This window comes from Aulostomus chinensis, chromosome 12 (genome assembly GCF_037954235.1).
Source record: "Aulostomus chinensis isolate RoL2024-O1b breed Wild chromosome 12, RoL_Achi_v1.0, whole genome shotgun sequence".
Lineage (NCBI taxonomy): Eukaryota > Metazoa > Chordata > Actinopteri > Syngnathiformes > Aulostomidae > Aulostomus > Aulostomus chinensis.
In genome coordinates this window covers 11,756,588-11,777,464 of record NC_141331.1, presented here as the reverse complement: position 1 = coordinate 11,777,464, position 20,877 = coordinate 11,756,588, and the positions used below count along the sequence as shown (strand labels likewise).

General features: G+C 43.1%; 1 protein-coding gene across 3 annotated transcripts in view; it reads left to right on the top strand.

Annotated features, from left to right (window-relative positions):
• kcnh3 (potassium voltage-gated channel, subfamily H (eag-related), member 3) overlaps positions 1–20,877 on the top strand; it is a 117,469-nt gene extending 96,592 nt beyond the window's left edge. For all 3 annotated transcript variants that reach the window (XM_086220157.1, XM_086220158.1, XM_086220159.1), the window contains 8 exons: positions 598–975; positions 3,570–3,769; positions 4,354–4,603; positions 12,954–13,168; positions 16,996–17,252; positions 18,106–18,206; positions 18,336–18,388; positions 18,860–20,877. In XM_086220157.1, coding sequence (XP_086076283.1) covers positions 598–975; positions 3,570–3,769; positions 4,354–4,603; positions 12,954–13,168; positions 16,996–17,252; positions 18,106–18,206; positions 18,336–18,388; positions 18,860–19,804 — 2,399 coding nt within the window. In that variant the 3' untranslated portion in view covers positions 19,805–20,877. The remainder of the gene's footprint in view (positions 1–597; positions 976–3,569; positions 3,770–4,353; positions 4,604–12,953; positions 13,169–16,995; positions 17,253–18,105; positions 18,207–18,335; positions 18,389–18,859) is intronic.

The following is a 20,877-nucleotide window of genomic DNA, read 5'->3' as shown; positions in this document are numbered from 1 at the left end:
CTCCAGAGCATCTAACAGCATACAGATAGGGAGAGAATCATAGCTTTCTATGAAATGAGAGGATCAGTGCAATTAATCAGGTTCACGTTAATTCATATAATCACTCACTCAAACTTCATCACCTCATGAAGGTGTATAAACAGTATAACATGGAAATGCTCAAGCATCTTTACCAACCTGTGGGCATAGGTAAGCCCTTCTGTTGGTCTTCTAACAAAGACGTAGTCGTAACAGGCTTCTCTGAATATGCACCCCACAAATCTAGGGCCACAGATTAGGATACTGGGGGCATATAGGGGATTATGTAGGCATAGGTTACAAATCCAGGCACACAGGTGATAGTTGCTCAGTCTCTTGTAGTAATATGCTTGTGTCTGTATGACACAATATAGCAAAACACAGTTGTGATAATAAAGATGATGTGATTTAGGGGGAACTTATAATTGTTAAGAAATAGTGAACTTCAAGAAATACTTAAAGTGGTCCTTATCTATTTGTCTAACCAAGTGTAGTAAATAAGTACAAGAGTAAATGATAAAGGTATTTTCTCTCTCTCTCTTTCCCCCTCTCCTCTCCCTCTCTCCCTCTAAATATTAGGTTGGCTCCATGAGCTGGCCAAACGTCTGGGTACCCCCTATGTCATGTCGCCCCTGACAACACTAGTGTCCCCAACAGTCAACAGCCTCCCAGCCAACAGCAGCCAGTTCAACGTGTCGGGTTCAGAGTTCACGGCTCCGACCTCCTGGAACTCCAGCCAATACTATGGGAATATGTCAACAGGCGGCGAGGCTGTTTCTGGGACAGGCACAGTGGGCGGGAGCTTAGGGGGGCTGGGCGGGGGCCCATCAATGCGTAGCAGCTATGTGACGTCACTCTACTTTGCTCTGAGCAGTCTGACCAGCGTGGGATTTGGAAATGTGTCTGCCAACACAGACTCTGAGAAAATCTTCTCCATCTGCACCATGCTCATAGGAGGTGAGAAGTGTGTGTGTGTGTGTGTGTGTGTGTGTGTGTGTGTGTGTGTGTGTGTGTGTGTGTGTGTGTGAGAGGGAGAGAGAGAGAGAGAGAGTGAGTGAGTGTTGTTGTCCTGGGTTCCTCTAATCTGCAGACATGTTTTTGTTTCCTCTCAAAGAGGGAAGCTCTTCTCACTCTCTCAGTCTTAAGTGCTCATTGGTCTCATTACCGGGTGGCAGCAAGACATCAACATGCAGCTGAGCGCGTCGTTTTGTTTCGACGCTCACTGCTTCATCATATTCATATTGTAACAAGACTCTCACAAAACCCTTCAGTCACTGCTTAATTTCTTTCATCATCCTGTGTCTCCTTTGCACTCGTTTGCCTTTTAAAACAAGTCAAATTTCATGGCTTTGAAATAACATTTGCAGCCTTGAAACTTTTTGAAAAATGTTTTAATTTAAAATTGTTTTGTAAGAAAAACAAAACAACATAGTAAATAAATGTTGCTCTTTATACCTAGAAACGTCCAAGGATTCCCAAGGCGGACTGATTCATGTCTAGTCTAGACTTTTGGACGTGTGTTCCAGTATTTACTTTCCATGTGGTCCTGTTATGTAATGCTGACAAGGAGCCCTGTCATCGTGTCAAACTGACCATTTTAGAGAGAAATTAGGTGAAGTCTGAAGCTCAGTGAGAGACTGGGTGATTGATGGGAGCAGGGATTCCCAAAGTGTGGGTGTGCGAGCTGCCACTAGGGGGTGCATGAGATAAAAAATGTGATGGCGGTTTTGAGTGTTTTTGAAGTGGGATTTTCCCACTCAATAAAGATGTGTAAATAAACATTTCCTTTGCAAAATTTGAAATCAAAAGCCATCATGTTAATTAATAAATAAATGCAGGCTATTCAAAATGCACCTCAATTTAAGATGAAGTGTAGAAGAAGATATCTTCTTTGCACTGTATGCGGTATTGTTGCAGGTTTTTTTTATAGAAGGTGTGCCGCCAAAAAAGTTTGGAAACCTCTGCATTAGAGGGAAGAAAGACTTTCTACCCTCAATCTGTGTCAGACTAGATTTGAACTTCACTGTAATTTAATTAATTATAATGATAATATGAATCAGCTGAGGTCCCAAGATGCTGATTGACCTTTTATACTTAAAATAAAACTAAACTTTAGGTAAAAACTGAAACTGAACTGATTTGATATTTCCATTCTGTCTTTGTGTTTTGAAAATGTTCCTCCAGTCAACAGTCCTCAAGGAAGTGCAGTTTGAGAGGTTTTGTTATGTCATACAAGCAATGGCCCCATCCCCAAACAATAGGCACCGCAGGAACATGTGTACACACACGAGCGTGTGCACACACACACAGATTATAAACTGTAAACAACTATTAACTGACCATTTGAATACCACAGCAGAAATCCAGACTCGGATCACTTTTCCCCAATCGTGCATCTTCCATCCAAGAATTTTTCCTCTGTGTCATGGTCTACTACAACCTCAGTTTCACAGAATCTGCAGTATTCAAAATGGACCCTTTTGATACATTATTTACCACAGATTGAGTAAAATTAATTTAAACTGTGACAGGGAATGAAAACCTGATGTAATAACTTAAACCAAAAATTACAACTTAGAAAAAAATGTAAACTTGACAGTGAATCCTGTCTGGATTCAAGAATCTTATTGAAGAAAGGGAATAACCCTTAAAAGGCAAAACAAAACAGAATCCATAATTTTTAAAAACTGAAAAGAATAACAACCCAGAACCTTTAAAAGGTATTATGGACTAAAGCAGCTGAAGTCTCATTCTTTTTGGACAATAAGAAAAAAAAAAAAAGAGCAGAATATAACATAAAGACTATGAAGTGGGTTTAGAACTTGCATTCGCATTGATTTGAATAACCTTGCACCCACCATGATGTGTGTCTAGCTGTGGTCCTTGACAGTTACATAGAGACAGAAAGAGACAGAGAGAAGACTCAATTAGTCCCTCTGAATTTGTATCCTCATACTGAGTTAAAGACTCCAGTGGCTTGCTGCCCGAAAGCAGTGTGTACCCTTCAGCCGTCACACACAAAGACATTTATACATGTTTACTTTCAAGATGTAAGGTGGGTCACACTGCCCCAGGGAACCTTCATCCTAAAATAATGCCATTCAGTGGGAACTGTATTAACATTCACACACACACACACACACACACACACACACACACACACACACACACACACACACACACACACACACACACACAAGAATCATCATTCTGGGATTAGAGATGATATGTGTTGTGGAATAATAATTTATTGTCACAAGGAATGAAACACTTGGAATATTTCTATTTTCCTGTTTGTTTGTTTTTATTTTTACTTCCATTAATAATTTGTTTGAAGCAGGGTTTTATAGTGGTTTCAGATTCAGCTAATTCCTTTTAAACTCTGTCCTTTTAACTTCTTGCTGCATTTTTAGACGTCTCCAAAGCTTCCTGCTGTGCTGAAGCATTATGGGATTTTCCTATGGGCTTTTCTAGATAAAGAAAGCTTGTAATTAAATCTATCTTTCTGAAAACACACAGGACTGTAAAGACGTCTTTCTTCTTTCTTTCAGCACTGATGCATGCGGTAGTGTTTGGTAACGTGACGGCCATAATCCAGAGAATGTACTCACGCCGCTCACTCTACCACACCCGCACCAAGGACCTGAAGGACTTCATCAGAGTCCATCGGCTGCCCAAAACCCTGGAGCAGCGCATGCTGGAGTGCTTCCAGACCACCTGGTCGGTCAACAATGGGATTGACGTTAGTGAGGTAAAAGTTGTGTGTGTGTGTGTGTGTGTGTGTGTGTGTGTGTGTGTGTGTGTGTGTGTGTGTGTGTGTGTGTGTGTGTTCAGTGGTTCTCCTCTGAGGTTAAAATATTAGTGCTTTAAAGCTGCTTTTTGTAAGTGATTGGAACAAGCTAGTGCTTCAAGTCTCACATGAACAGGACGGCAGCAGAGGGTCCATCAACACTATAACAAACCCTCAGATGCTAACTTCCTTAGCATTAGTGGAGGGTGAATTGCTCTCCTCCGTCAGTTGGCTGGCCTGAACCACCCCTGCTCGTCTGTGTATACTATGATATTGGTGCCGCTATCATCTGGTCTTTTTTCAAAAAAATACATCTGAATCAGTCTGATGGCTGATATTAATAACGGTCCAGCAAATCAAAATGGATTTCTTCACTTTTGCTTATTGTTGCTTCATCATAAACAACAACTACGAGCAAAGAATTCCCCCCCCCCCCTTTTAATAAAAAATTTAGAGAGAAATTTACAAAACAAGAGATGGAAACCCTGTAATGGAACCTGTGAAACTTTGAAACTTGATTCAAGTGAACCCTCTTCTCCTCTCAGCTACTAAAAGACTTCCCTGATGAACTGAGGGCCGACATCGCCATGCATCTCAACAAGGAGCTGCTCCAGCTGCCCCTGTTTGAGTCGGCCAGCCGAGGATGTCTGCGCTCCCTCTCACTCATCATCAAGACCTCCTTCTGCGCTCCCGGGGAGTTTCTCATTCGTCAAGGAGACGCTCTGCAGGCCATCTATTTTGTCTGCTCGGGGTCCATGGAGGTCCTGAAGGACAATACTGTACTGGCCATACTGGGTAAGTACAACATACCAGCATTGGTGGTCATGACATGTCAGGGATTCTTAAAAATTAAAAAAAAAAAAAAGCAAAGTATCACACAGTCACTGAATAGAGTGGATTTTGGCTTTTTTTCTGTATAAATTTTTTTAAAAATTCAGAATTCACGTTCAAAATTCATTCTTCTATTTATATACTCAAATAACGTTCATCTATTTTTACATTAATGGCTGGAAACAAAGCTGCTGGTGGAATGGCTTCAGAGCGTTTTAGAAAGCACGAGATGTGATTTGTTGGCGGTGGGATAATTACAGAATCACATGCTGGTTCTGCAAGAGGGTGGCCCATTATTGGAAGGAAATTATGCATAACATTGGTGATACTGTGTTAGATAGAAACTACACACAGCCCCCCCACCACCCCCCCATGGTTTGACGGACAGACCTGTCAACCTGTAAGTCAGTGAGAGGATGTGTGATGATCTCAGTCTGCGGGACACTGCATGGCATAAATGATGAAGGATGTTCAAATCAAGAACACTAATGATGAGAGGTAGCTCATTTTAGTTCTGTTTAAATATTATATAAATGCGGGTTTTAAATTATTGTAAACAAAGTTCTCAAAAAAGTGGACAATGGTGTCATCGACTCAGTGTCAAAGATACTCTTCCTTGGAAAATGTGTTCGTAAATTTTTCCTTCATTTAGTCTAGCAGATAGCTGCTGGACCTGGATGGGCTCCCATTATGATAAAATTTAGGAAATAAATTAAAAAATGTCTGGCTCTATTTCTACAAGCTGTGTCCTGATTGCAGCCAGCTCTCTAGAATGCTAGGCAACAGGGTTGGCGCTTGATTCTGCAGAGGCGGGAACAGCTGGTGACGTGAATAGGACATCTTCCGCTGGCCAGATCATAGATTCATTCATAAGTCAATCTATAGTCAATGTTACAGAGCTACAGGAGAGACCGTCTGGTAAACAAGTATACTTGTGTTTTTTAGGGATGGAAAGCACTATTACTTTATATTTATTGGATTAATTTAATGAATTGTTTCAGGGGATCTGCGTGAAGTGGAAAACTAAGTGTTGTCTCCGGTTAGTAAGAATCTCAGTAACTTCATTGCAGAACCCCAAATATTATACAGTATGATGAGCAGTGGTGGACCTTTTGCTCAGAGGTGAGAGACGGAATGTGAAGAACCAAGAGGGGAGGATAAAGAACAGAGTGCTCTTGACTGAGTTGTAAATATTTTAATTAATACTATGTTTTGGACTGAATCTTGCAAAATTTGTCGTGTAATCGCTCATTATATTTGTATTTTATCATTCATACATTGATTCGTTAGTTGGTTTATTTGGTACACTTGGATTAAACTATAATGGTATAAGACAACATCCTGGTCTGTGGAGGCTGTAATTCATGTAACGTTTAGACTAGAGTCAGGTGATAACACTGACACAGCTGAACTTTTTTAGATTTTTGAAATGTAACCTTTACAATTTGACGCATACAATCAGGTCCATAAATATTTGGACATTGACACAATTTTCAGCATTCCAGCTCTGTACAACACCACAATGGATTTGAAATGAAACAATCAAGATGTGCTTTAAGTGCAGAATCTGAGCTTTAATTTGAGGGTATTTACATCCAAATCAGGTGAACGGTGTTACAACACATTTAATATGTGCCTTCCACCTTTTTAAGGGATCAAAAGTAATTGGACAATTGGCTACTCAGCTGTTCTATGGCCAGGTGTGTGTTATTCCCTTGTTATTTCACTTACAAGGAGCAGATAAAAGGATTATGTTAGTTTGTCCAATTACTTTTGGTCCCTTTTAAAAAGGTGGAAGGCACACATATATGTGTTGTTATTCCTACACCGTTCACCTGATTTGGATGTAAATTCCCTCAAATTAAAGCTCAGATTCTGCACTTACAGCACATCTTGATTGTTTCATTTCAAATCCATTGTGGTGTTGTACAGAGCTGGAATGCTGAAAATTGTGTCAATGTCCAAATATTTATGGACCTGATTGTATGTCCAAATGCATTTTTTCCAAAAACATTTTACGTGGGGGCAACTCATAATTTACTTGATCTTACCGACGTGACTTGTATGGAGATTGAAAAGTGAGAGATCAACTCTCAGTTCAGTGAAGAGTGAGTGAGTGTGCGTGCTGGTGTGCATGTAATATATATATGATAAATAGCAAGGACGGCAGGTCTGAGGGAGAGCTGATAAAGAGCTGTTGTTTGCTCTTGGCTGCTTTAAAGCCTTATCATCATCATCATCATCATCATCATCATCATCATTATCATTGTGCTTGAGCCCAGGCTTCCTTCAGACCTGAGCCTGGTCGGTGTGATCCTCGTGTGCATAATGAGTCCAGGTATAACAAATCAAACCTCTTTCTTGTCAGGGTTCTACAGACGTTTGGTATAGAGAAATAAATTTGGTCTCCGGTAGGCAGGCAAACACCTGCATGAAGTGATCGAGTGAAACTGTGGCAAGCTCTCACATGTTCATCCCTGAGATATTATATGTATAAATGATGATGTTTTTTTGTCTGGGGTTTTCTTAACAAGGCACCCAAACTCTATATACCAGATACATTTTCTACTAAAAACTAGAAGGCCATTCAAGCTCCTGAGCCATGCCGCCCTGAATAAATGTGTATTCAGTTTTCAGTGTGTGTCTCTCATATGAGATTATCAAGACACACACACACAACAGTTACTCTAATAGTGAAGAGGTTTGAAAAATTAATAGCCTAGTATATATAACCTGTAATCTAGCATAGAATTTTTTTTATTAGGATATACATTAATAATACACTGCTGTGCAGATTTATCTCAATCTGAACCCAAAACTGATTGCTGCCCACGGATTCCACCAGTTTCCATCAGATGATTACTTCACAATCAGGTTGAGGGTCACGACTGCTGATTGTCTGAGCCATCAACACTCCAGTATTTGGATGATGAGATTGATGTCTTGCATATCTCAGCTGTCCTACATTTTTTAACAGCATTTTCCATACAACTGACACAATCATTGTGATATCAAACTAAACTTTGTCAGTAAAATATACCATGTCGCCTTTAACAATCTGTAGGTCCATCTTCCTCCTCATTCAACTTCTTGGTGACTCCAGAGTCAGAAAACTCCAGCCATGCATAACATCAAGGACTGAATGCACCAGCTGGTCACAGATGTTTGCACTGAACTGCTTTAATTTTTCTTTTTTATCTTTAGTTCAACTAATAGCATTTGGATTATTCTGCGCATGGTTAGATAAATAAGACTTGGATTATACTGGATGGTGCACTTGAGCGTTTGTAAACAGAGGTTTTGGACTGTTTTTCTGTTGTTAGTAATCGATCTCCATTAGCTTCCAGCTAACAAATTATGGCTCACATTTTCTTACCTCAGGAGTTACCAAGAAGTCATTCAGAGAGGAAAAACATCTCTGAAACCTTCAGTACATGTAAGTACTTGAAGGGCAAATGACACATTTTTAGTGAAGTATTGCTTGAACGCAGAGCGCATCATCAAATGGTGATATAATGTCAAGCTCTCTGAGCAAAGAAGACATACTGTATTTGTCTGTCCTGGAGCATTCGGATGTGACAGCTTGAAGCACGCAACCGCTCAGGTGGAAGAGGTGTGATGTTGGTGTCACATAGAAAATCCAAGTTTTCACACACTTAGATTGAGTTTTGAATTTAGCCAAAAGCAAGTAACTGTCTGAGGGAAAACATTAGCAAGAAGTATGGCTCCAAACAGGGGGGGGGGGGGGGGGGGTTTGAGAGCTTAAATAAGAGCTAGTGTTAGTATTTCATCTGGTGTGTACGTGTTCACATGCGTTGGTGAAACGGTGCGTCTCTGGGGATGTGAAGGCGGCGTTGTGTTCCAGTGAAGCCTAATATAAACAGGACGCTAATTTGCAGACAGCGTGTGGGTGGCTGGAAACACCAGAGAGTCATGCTCTGCACAGCTGTTTTTACCACAACCACAAATAACTCAACTGCTGTGTTACAGGACATGTCCTTTCTATAGCTTCATACATGTCACACTTCATCAACACCGTTATATCCATCCATCACATACGTCTTTGTCATTTCCTTTGTTCTTTTATTCTTTACATCTGTTTGATGTGACCTTTCGCACTTGGGGATGCTACCCGTGTACACCAAGGAGGAACCAGCAGAAAGAATGAAAGATAGAGCGATGATACAAAGGGATGTAACAGATTTAAAGGACATGAGTTTCATTTCACTTTTCTTACAAAAGTAGAACAACCAGTCATCCATCATTCACGAAAGACTGTATAGAAAAAAGTGAAGCCAATGCACCTTAAACCGGCGTCCTTGCTAATGGCCAGCAGGTGGTGCATGTTTAAGGTGCAAAATGATACAACTTTTCACTCAATTTGTCACCAACAATACTCCTACCAATGAAGGTCTTCCTCTTCTGGTCTGTTTATTCCAGCCACTGCCATGTGTAACACCTCCTATACCGCCACCTTTTGGTGGAGAATCATGAGCAACAAAAACCACTGTATTCTTCATATTGAATGGATTTGGGTCCTGTTGGTTGGCTTTCTCATTTACTTGGTCAGTGGTGAAATAGAATTAAAAATCAGCGTCTAGTTTGGATCTGCCAAACACATGAGTGATGCTGATTCCTAGTAAAAACAACAACCAAAAAAAAAGATATTGGCTAGAAATGATTTTTTCAGATCCATCTTGCTTTTTTTTTTTTGTTAGCTTGTATCTTTCAGGAAAATTGTTCCAATAGAGAACTCACCCAATTTATAGATGATGAACCGAGCTGCTGTTTTTTTTTGCACTGAATTTTAACATTAATTTTCTCTAAATATCCCAAAACTCAAAAAGGCAGAGGGAGGAATGATGCAATTGCCAATAGCTATTTTTTTCTTGATAGTTAAAACTCACCCCATCTTTCTCCAAACTGGACTTGAGTAACTCTAAAAAGAAAACTGCTCAGAACTCACTCAACAGTTTATTCAGTAGATGATTCCCACCGCAAAATCAAAGCAGGCCTGTAGCTCATCCAGGGACAGATGGGTCAGATGGGACATGTCCTGATCTACACGGACAGAGAGACATTATGTGTCCTCTTGATCAGCCATTGCTTACTCAACATTCTCTCCTAATGGCATAATTGTGTAACACCTATTGTTTTTTTAAAGAGACCCACAGCAATTAAAGAAACAAGTAAATCATCTAAACTTTAGTGATTATGGAATAAAAAAAGAAAAGAAAAGAAAGAACAAGCATGAAATCATGTATGTTGCAGCCGTGAGTCCAGCTCTGAATCATCTGTGTCGCTGGCTGCTGCGCCGGCTGAAATCTAATTTCCTCTGGATGTGCTTCAAAGCCTTTGCAACACTAATCCAGCAAACTGGCCGAACCTCTCTGAGGTGTTTTTTTTTTGTGAATGTGCAATTGTAATATAGAGGTGATGCGTGGGCCAGGAAGGACATGTGCCTTTATAGCACGGACAGATGTACATGTCTCCAAAGGTCAGTTTGTTGGAAAGGTCAAGATGTGTTGAATTAATGGTCTGTACCTGTGCGTCTGCATTTGTATGTGTGATGAAGTGGATTTAGCTTCAAATGCCAAGCCCTCAGCCTATATTTGATCTCAATCATGACTCACAAACACACACATCGATACGGGAATGTGGCCCTGCTCTGGCTATTAATAATGAATAGATTTTACATTATTAAAGCACCTTGATTATTAATGCTGAAGTGTGGATTGAGCAGATGCTTTCCACATGCCACAGCCTATCAATAGCCTTCACAGTACACTGAGTGTGTGTGTGTGTGTGTGTGTGTGTGTGTGTGTGTGTGTGTGTGTGTGTGTGTGTTGATAATTAAAAGAGTTGATCTCTCAGTGACCATGACATTGACCTGATCCTTCAACACTAACTTCTATCTAACTGGTAAAGTGCAACTACACATGAAATATAGAAAGAGCAGACTTCATCACAGCTGTTGACATTTTCTCCTCCTGTTACACACCATGTAGTGTTTACCAATGCTGAAACATGAGGATGAACCCAATTAGCTCTGCACACACAACAATTAGCAGCAATTGAATTCTACCCAGTGGTTAATAATGCTTTAGGTTCCCTCCTGACTTCCATATTGAATAGGTAACAGGCATGTCATGTTTTATTAAGTGAAATAATTTCTTTACACCGCCCAAATTAAAACTGAGCCAACAGTGCAACCTCTGCTATTCTCACACAGCCCAGTTTTTTGACACTATAAACAGTGCAACTGGGATGTTGTGTAGACTTGCTGGTGAAGTACACAAAATTAACATCATGAAAGTGGATGATGAATAGTAACATTCACATTGGAATCAGTCTTGGTGCTTGTAACTGTATCTTGAATTCAGCACTGGTACTCGTTAGGTTTTATCTTTTGGGACTTTATTTCTTTCTGCTAAAAAACAAATTATGTTTCAGCAATGCGCAGCTGCTCTTTCAGGCCATCAAATCCATGTCACCCCTCAGCTCTGTGACCACGTGTTCCCTTGGATTCAACATGTCATCATGATGACTTTTTCTTTTTTTATTTTACCTTACAAATATTGTAGAGAGCGTTGTCAGTTTAAAGTTTTGAAGTGTAACCACACTTGAGAGCACATTTGGCTCGCCGTCACTCTCACTGTGTGCAGGGCTTGACAATGTCACAAGGGTGACATCTCACTCTCTCTGTCTCTCATCCATACATTGTACTCTGTTATAGTAACACTCTGTGTTATTAGGATCTGAAATCTGCCACCAGCTGATTCCACATGAACCAGTTCTTGGTCGTTATAGTGTGTTGGTCAAAAGACCTCTTAAAAAGTGGCATGTGACATTTGAGAATGACAACATATTGAATCTGCACATTGTGAGGGTTTTCATCATGGTACGTCATTCTACTGTGAAGATAGACACTTAATTACCTTTATCCAAATAAAAATTTCAAGATTATTACTGAAAATTGACCTTAAATCCAAACAATGAAAGAAATAAGATTTTAAATGTCCACTTTATATTAGGTGACAAAAACACTGAGTTCTCAACAGATCTATCTATTGTCAATAGTGTCAGGATTTTTATTCATTGTTTTAGGGTTCCTGTCTGATTTGTTAAAAAAGAAGATACAAGTGTTTGAATTGTCACGTTCAAAAAGAGCAAAGGAATGAACTGGTCCTGTTAGATGGATGACTCAAAACATGCCGGCATTGATGAAATGAGTTTCTTTTCTCCGCTGCCCTCGTCTCTTTCACCTGTTCTCTCACGCACATCCAAACTCTGAGGACGAGACCGACAGATACACTCTGTCAAGTGTCACTTTCAAGTCTCAGTTTAACATTTTATAGGGATTATTAATGCAGACACTGCTGTCGCTCGCTCTCGGCTGAGTTGCCACCCATCGTCTCTGTGACAATTCCAGCACAGTTGCAGGCAAAAGGGAAAGACAAGAAGCGGAGGAGCGGAAATGTGACTGATGTGACAAAGATAGAGGCAGACAGAGCATGTTAAGAGCCCATCATGTCATGTTAAGGAAAGACACAGGCGGGTTGGGAATGGGGTCAGAAAAAGAGGGTGTAGAGGACAGTTGGTTGGTGTTGATAACAGGATGTGGAGGTGGCTGGAGGACGACGGGTTCAAGGCCACGTCCAATAGCTGCTCCTCTTCACATGGCACGCTCTCAGCTCCGGCTCATCCCAACTACCACCACCACCGTCTCTTCGGTCTCTCTTTCTCACCCCACCCATTCTCTTCTCCCCAATCAAGTCATGCCAGGCTGTAGCCACCCCCATACTAAGTCCCTCTCCAATTCCTCCATCACCTTTCTTATCATTCTCTTCTCACCCTCCCACTTTCCAGTCCTCCTCTACGCTCCATCACCCAGTTTAATTCCCTGCTTGTTGCTAGCCAACCCTCTCCTCCATCTTGCCTCCCTCTGCTCAAGCCCCCACTTTCTTTTCCTCTTTATCCTCTGCAGTCTTTGTCTGACCACCCCATCCCCCCACCTCACTATATCCATCACAAGCTGACATCTTCTTCTTGACATCTGTGTACAGGTTATATGAAAATAGTAAATGGAACAGCTTATAGTAGGGTTGGAGGAGAAAGGCTGTCCGTCACCTAGGCTGTTTTCATCTTCTTACCTCAAAACTAGTTTAGCCGTAGTGGGTAACAAGTATTACTCTGATGGACACTGCCAGGGGTTTCACTTCAAGGGTCAAGGATGAGAAGTTAATCCTTCCGATGTAGAATTTACATTTGCAACTTAGGTGTCTTACTTCTGGGTCTCTGTGCAACTCCCCAGGTAAAGGAGATCTGATTGGCTCGGACTCCCTGACGAAGGAGCAGGTGATCAAGACCAATGCCAATGTCAAGGCCCTAACATACTGTGACCTGCAGTATATCAGCCTCAAGGGCCTGCGCGAGGTGCTCCGACTCTACCCCGAGTACGCCCAGAAGTTCATCAGCGAAATCCAACACGACCTGACATACAACCTGCGAGAGGGCCACGGAGCTGACGTGAGCACACACAGTCATGAAATGCAATGAAGACAAGAGAGTAATATTCTAGATAAAGAGTGGTTGTTTTGTAGGTTGGTGAGATTTCCAAAAACAGTAGCAATCTGTGCTCCTGTGCAACAGAAGTCGGCAGGAACTGACTAACACCTGGCGACAGATGCTAACACACAGGGGTTTTGGCCTCCTTGTTAGCATGCCCACCTCCCTGCCACAACCAAGAGTTTGATGTCTACAAAACCCAGCCGGGAACCTCAGGCTTTAAGCTGGTCTTCTCTTCTCATTGAGAATGATAAATCTTAAAATGGTGTTAGAAGCAAGGGGATGACAGTTGTATTGTGGGTACGAAATGGTCTTTGAGTGGGAAAAGAGCACGTGTGAGCCGTCTGTTTAAAATACAAAAGCTCATCAGAATTTATGAGTGTGGGGTTTATGCTGTAGAAGAACATGAAAATATCTTAAGCTAATGTGATCTTCAGACATTTTACAAAAAAATATCCAAAAATGCCTTAGACTTAGAGATCAGGGAACCAGACATTCAGCAACACTAACTTCCTGTTCTTTGGAATGAACCTGCAGCACTCCCAGGGCTAACGGAAGAATCTGGACTTCCCACTTGTAGCCATCAAACTGTTGCTAGTAGATGAGAGGAAAATGTTTTGGGATCTAGACAAAGAGAGCTATGTAAAGAAAGAAGTTTATACAGAATATGATATATAATCCCGATTGTGCTTACTTGATTTCTATAGACATATGTTGGAATACATGCCAGCCTTACCTTATTCAATTGTGACCCTGACAGAAATATGTCAAAAACATGCAGCAAGAAGAGACAACTTCAAAAGAGAATTCAAATCATCATCTTCATCAGATCAGCCCATGTGAAGCCTTGAAATTGAATTTAGTAAGGCGTAATTGTGCAGCCTGAGGCAACACTCACCTTACAGCTACCTCGTGGATGAAATCCATACTTGACCTTGCTACCACTAATTTGATATATACACACACACGTACACAGATGTACAGCCTTGAGGTGTTTTTCCTCCTCTCCTGAAATCAAATACACAGCCTGCACCCTGGGCTGGTACAGCAGCAGTGGAAGCCAAACATAGGGACAAGAATAGCTTAGTGCTGCTGTATGAAGCTGTCCTGTAGCTAAAAATAGAGCAGGGGGGAAGCACGGGCTCTCCCTGACTGGCTGTGTCCCCTGCAGCTGCAGCTAAGATTGGATCCTGCGTGATATAAATAGCCCAGCCAGCCGAGGAGAAGAGCGATGGGGGGGGTTGGTGGTGGGGGGTTGTGGCTATCTGATTTGCTATTCAGCTTTTCCTCAATCCCTCCTTTCCCACTGCAGTGCTTTGTTTCTCCAGGGCACTGCACACTTACTGCAGAGTGAGTGGAGTGCAAATGTGTTTAGAGATCAGTGTGTATGAGTGTGTGTAGTTTATCAGGATTTATGATTCCAGGTGCACACGCTGCTGTCCATATCTCAGCTCTGGATTGCAGGTGTCCATCCATTTTATATATGCAAAACCCCTCTGGTACCAGGAGAGCACGATTGCATATGAATGTAACAGCGCACCTCAACTCAATAGAAAATCTAGAGCATCCTCACTGTGTAAACAAACACTTACTTCAGAGGATGAATGAAGAATGCTTCATAGCAACAAATATGAGCAGGTGATTTGGAAGCCACAACAAAAAGGAAGAGAAAAGAAGAAGAGTGGAAAGATAAGTGATGGTTGTGCTCGCCAGCATCCCTCCCTGCTGATTCACAGGCTGCAGAGTGACTGTCATGACCTCGCAGCTGCAGGCAAAACTATTTGATGTGCAACCAGTTGTGTACCGAGCTGTGCTACAGCAGGACTGGGAGTACTACAGCATGTTCCTGTGCTGCTGTTCAAACTCTGCACCAGACGCATGATAGTCTGGATGCATGGCACTGTATACACACACACACACTGAAAAGAACTAATCTAAAAAGTAACACTCTTGTCCTTCCAAAAGCACATACATCCCATTTCACACGTGCCAGCCTGCCTGCATTCGGATTTATGTACACAGCCCGACTTGATTGCGCATACACGACTGAAACTTCAGCACACCCACACACTTCGCACACATCAGACAAGAACACGCGGACAGGCAGCAAGCGCACACTTATCACGCCCCCGCATCGCAGAGTGTTCCTTGGATTCCTCTGGAGCTGGGAGCTAATATTAGAAACAAGAGAGCTAAAAATACATTACGGTGCCATGGGATGGGGGGGGGGGTGACTGAGAGGAGGGGGTGTGGGGGGGTGGGCGGGCAAGAGAATGCTGAGCTGGCAGAGATGAAGGTGGAAGAGAGACAAGATATGAAAGACGGGAGGAAACGCAGAGGGGCGTTGGCTTGTCTGAATGATAACATATGAAATATTTTCAATAGTCTCTGCAGCAGTCAGTCTGTTTGAACACGTGATGTATTTTGAAAAAGTACAGAAGAATTTCATTTCAGTGAAAATGTTCAAAAACACACCGTCACAACACACGTGCAGAGACTGACTGCTGCTCAATCTTTTATCAATCTCCTTCTGATTCCTCTTACATCTTTCCATATCAACAACTAGAGTGAAAACCAAAGCCGTGTCCTCAATTTTGTTTTTAGGGAGTCTCTGTGTGTGTGTGTGTGTGTGCGTGTGTGTGTGCGTGTGTGTGTGTGTGTGTGTGTGTGTGTGTTTGGGGAGGATTTAAGGACTTGGAATGTTAACATTAACTGCATATTAATGCTTATTTTTCTTTCATTTATTTAAGTAGTGAGGGGGGCTGTGTTACTGTTATTTTTAATTTTTTTTAGAAGACAATCAAAAAAAAGAAATGAATCCATATTGAAATACCTCAAAACTGGCCTGAGTAAATGTATGTGTTTGTGTGTGTGTGATTGCAAATTTCAAAACTGTGAGCTGTGTGTGTGCGTGTGTGTGTGTGTGTGTGTGTGCACGTGCTCGGGAGAATCTGATGAGGAAGAGTCAGCCGTTTGTATGAAATGAAGCATGACAGGCTTCTTTCTGCAGTCTGGCAAAGATGGAGGCATTTCACAAAATGATTCGATTCACTCATGACAATTTAAATGAGAATCATCATTAAACCAGTTGACGCTCGCTTGTGTTTTATTCTCTCTGTTCTATCCAGAATGAGAACGATCAAAAGAACGATCTTGTGTTCAGAATAGTTTGTCAGGTGAAAACAAACAATTTAAGTCATTCATCCTACTATTAAAATCAACAGTTTTAAAGGCACCTCTGCTCAGTTATGACTCAAATTTTTCATGTGTATCCTGCTTTGCTCAAACATGTATTGATTGGAATTTAGCCAAGCAGCTATAATATTGCTTTGTGTAACTTCGGAGTACAACAACACTGTCCTGAATTGTTTTTTATGAGTTTGAAAGAAGGAAAAAATATCCCCCCCCCCCATCACTGTATCTCTTATAATGATAACATACACATTGGCTGTTCTACACTGATGATTATTAATATTTTCTTAAACTTCCCCTCAAATTGCCCCACTTGGAAATCCTCACACCAAGAGGAAGAGAAAACATGATATAGTTTTAAATGGCCTCCCCATCAGATGAAATATATTTCCACAATTAATGCATATTTGGAGGTGTGTTGTGTCTCCTTCATCAGTGTTGAAACTGTTGTGTGTGTCTGCCACCTGCTGGTCAGGTCACATCACGACACTCTGTTTATTAGTACCAGTTTCCAAGCCATGGCTGCTAGTAACAACAGGTGTGAAAGCTCAGCCTGCCTGCATCAATTCACCATGTCTCTGTTGTCTTTGTCTCAGGTGGACTGGGAGAGTAACGGTGGTCTGGTGAAGAAGCTGCCCTCCATCCGTGAGGATGAGGAGGGGGATGAGGAGCAGAACATGGTGTCTTGCGCCCCTCGTTCCCCTCTACGTCTCAGTAGGGGGCTGAACTCGCCCCTACGCTCCCCTCTCTTGCCCCCCAGGCCATTCCGTGCCCCTTCTGAGCACTCCCGCCCCACCACCCTGCAGATACCAGTGGTCAGCTTCAGCAGTGCACCACCTGAACTCAGCCCTAGGTAGCACACACACGCACACACAGAGTGTGACCAACAATCAGAAAGATAAGGGAGATCACTTGAAAGCACACAGAGGGGCGGCAGGCTGTGCCCACTGCAGTTGACAAGGCAACATAGGTGTCTGGTTGCCATGGCAACCAGTAGCTGGGGACTGGCTGCACAGTCAGTCAGTCAAACTTATTTATACAGCGCCTTGCAAGCAGGACAAATTACAACGTAATGAAAACACAACAATACAGCAATGATAGGGGGAAAAAAAAACATGGTGGGTTGAGGTTCCTGTCAAAGGTGTTTACAAATGCCAGCTCCTCTGGCAAGCCCCCGCCCCCCCCCCACCCCCACCCCTGAGATGCTGATCCCTGGAGTTCTTTCTCTTCACCAATGGCACAACAACCACCAGGGGAAGTGTGAGCCAGAGGGTGTAAAGGTTTATGTCTGACAAGTATTCAAGCGCCAGTCTACTCAGTAGAATATCTCCTCATGAGAGGGAACCAGTAAGGGGACCTGAGGACAGGTGAGATATTTATAGCTGGAGGTACAGTAGACCACAACAGAGAGCCTCGCAGTAACAGCAGCCCATGCACGCGTCTGTGCCTGCTGAGAAACGCCTGCAGCTTCAGACGATTTCTACAGTAGAAGAAGGAGAGAGTGAGATTATTGATGTGAGATCCAAAATTCAGTTTAGGCTAGAGATTAGTGTGGGAATACATTCTTTTTAAAAAGCCAGATAATTTACCCCCTGCTCTGAGAAGAGCTGTTTTTGGGCGGAGCAACACCGACTCCAGTTCATGAGCTTTCATTTAGGTTCCTCTCATGCTCCTCCTTGCATTTCTAATCCCTCTTCTCTGCATAGATTTGTGGACGGCATTGAAACGGAGAGCAATTCCAACTCCTCACAGAAATTTGAGTTCAGCCCCAGTCTGTCACCTGCAGCCCCTCCTTCTCCATACCCTGGTAACACACACACACACACACAGTAGTAATTGCTTTGCTCTCAGAAGGAAACGTTTGTCTTTGGAGGATTCATGTTCATAATTGTGTGTGTGTTTGCATGCGTGTGTGTGTGTGTGTGTGTGTGTGTAGGGATCCAGGAGTCAGCTGAGATCAAGCAGGGTGTGTATAAATTAACTGAGGAGGTGAGTGCAGGTTTGATGTTGATGCATGTTTACACCTCTCAAATTAATGCGTGAGCTGCGGTCTCCAGTGACACAGCTTTCCCCGCTGAGTGTGATCAGGTTGTGCCACCACTGTTTGAGTGTATATAAAACTGATTTATACCAATTAGGATCAAAGAAGCATGTCACATGACCAGAGATAACAGAAAAAAGGATTTTGCTATTCCCTTTGGCTAAAATGCAGAAAACCTTTAACATCCAGAATGCACAATTCTTTCCTTAACACCTTAAATTATGTCTAAAATAACAGAAAAAGCTATGAAGGAATTCCCAACACGGGAGTAAAATACACAAGACAAAATATCACCCTTCTGCCTCTGTAGTTTTAGTGATATGATACACAGAGAGTTGTGTATGTCATCAACATGTGTGTGTGTGTGTGTGTGTGTGTGTGTGTGTCTGTCTGTCTCTCTCTCTCACTTCCACATACAGATGAACAGCCTCTCCAAACAAGTCTCCAAACTCAGTCAGGAGCTGCAGGAAATGACACACCTGCTCAAGCCCCTCCTCCAAAGAGCACAGCAGCCAATCCTGATGACCATGATGCCAAATTTAACCCCACCTCCCAGCAGTGCCAGTCAACTTTCAGCCAGTCTGGTGGTGCCCCCTCCCGCCACCCCCTGTCCCCTCCAGAGACCTGACACTCCCTCCCTGTTGGACAGTGGAGACATAGAGGGTGTGGATTTGCCAGGTTGCCTTCTCCCAACTCTTCATTCACCACAAAGGCCTACTTCATCTCCTCCATCCAAACCTCCAGGGGGCAACATCAACTCCAGCCCCCCCTCACCCAAGGAAGGACTGTCTGAGGGATCCCCACTCCTGCAGAGCCTCAATGGTTCCTCCAGTAACGGCATATATCTGCCCTCGTTGCAGGAGCAGCCCCCCCTGGCCTCCCACACTCCTTCACCCTCTCTCTCCTTCTCCATGTCTCTCTCCTCCTCTCCATCTCTTTCCCCCTGCCAAGGCCCCCATCTATCCAAACAGGGCAGCTGTGCCAGCAGGGGCCTGCTCCCTCCACCTCCCTCCCAGGACACACCCCCTCCCTGCTCCTCCCACTATTCAGCCCCCCCATCCATCTCATCCTCACCAGGAGACAGTCGTTGGAGACTTTCCCCTCCCGTCTCCCTGGTAGCCCCCACCTTCTCCCTCCATCCCTCCATGCTCTCCCTGCCTGTGTCTCTGGACAGTGCAAGGAGGAGGCAGGGGGACACCCAGTCTTCTACGTGGTTTAACTCCCAACTGCATCGTGGGCCGGCCAGACCCGGCGCCCATCCCCAGGAGCTGGAGATGCAGGAGTGGAGCCGAGCCGAGGAAGAGGAGGGGAAGACCTCCCCAGAGCACATCAGCTTCATCGATGAAGATGAGCCAGCGGTATGAACGGAACTGGAAGAAGCCAAGGTGACGCACGAGAAGCAGAGAATGGCAACGATAAACAGGACATAAAGGAGAGCAGATCAGGAGACGCGACCAACCACACGACTGGTCTACTTGACGCAGGACACCGCTTGTCCGAGAGGAATGTCTCACACAGGTGAACACACCTGGGGAGGTCGAGACACGAAGCCAGCGGCGGTGGAAATCAGTGTGAACGACGACTTTGTTCTTTTCAACACTGACCGAAACTACAACAGCACAAATTGTCTTACAGTATCAACACTCCGGTAGCATCAGTGAACCGCTGCACCTACTGGAACCCACAGAACCGTAGCACAACTCCAGCAGAGGTTCCTCTGATCTCAGGAGCACTTTGAGCTCCTGCCTGCTGACTGAATACACAGCATTGTTAGTCAAATGAGTAGCATGGGTCAGCAGAGCCAGAGACTGCAGCTCTCGACCCACCAAGCCTGGAACTACCTTCTCTCACTGACCTGCACTTCTGCACCATTACAAAGCACAAAGTATTATTATCGTGAAGTGTTTATCCTGTTCAGACACTTCTTTCTTTTTAACTATTTACAGCCCCACCATACAATTATTTTCCATTTTTGAGTACGTAGTTTGTGAAGGTCAAAATGCTATAATTTTATTTGAAATTGCAAATAATTTTTAAAAATGTATTTCAGCAAAATACAAGTAGTAGTTTCAAAGTAGTTTTAATGCTCAGCCTAACTACATATAAGGTTAAATGTTTACTCCACCCAAATATTACTTTCTGTCACTGCACTCAGTTTAAATCCACTCCTTCCTGTCGTGATAAAGCAGGGTCTTGGAGCTGCAGCCTCTGGGTCTGCAGACCCATGATTTTGCTCCTACACCCCAGAACGGATGTGTCCTCGTCTATAAAGGGCAGGTACTAACACACATATCTCAGCAGAGAACACGTCTTCACCCTCGCGAAATCCTCCACGCCACTGCACTGGGACGGGGAATGTAAACTCTTAGTCACATCAGGTCGTTTCTGTGTGATCCCTAATTACAGTCATTAACGTGCCCCCCCCCCCCCCCCCCAC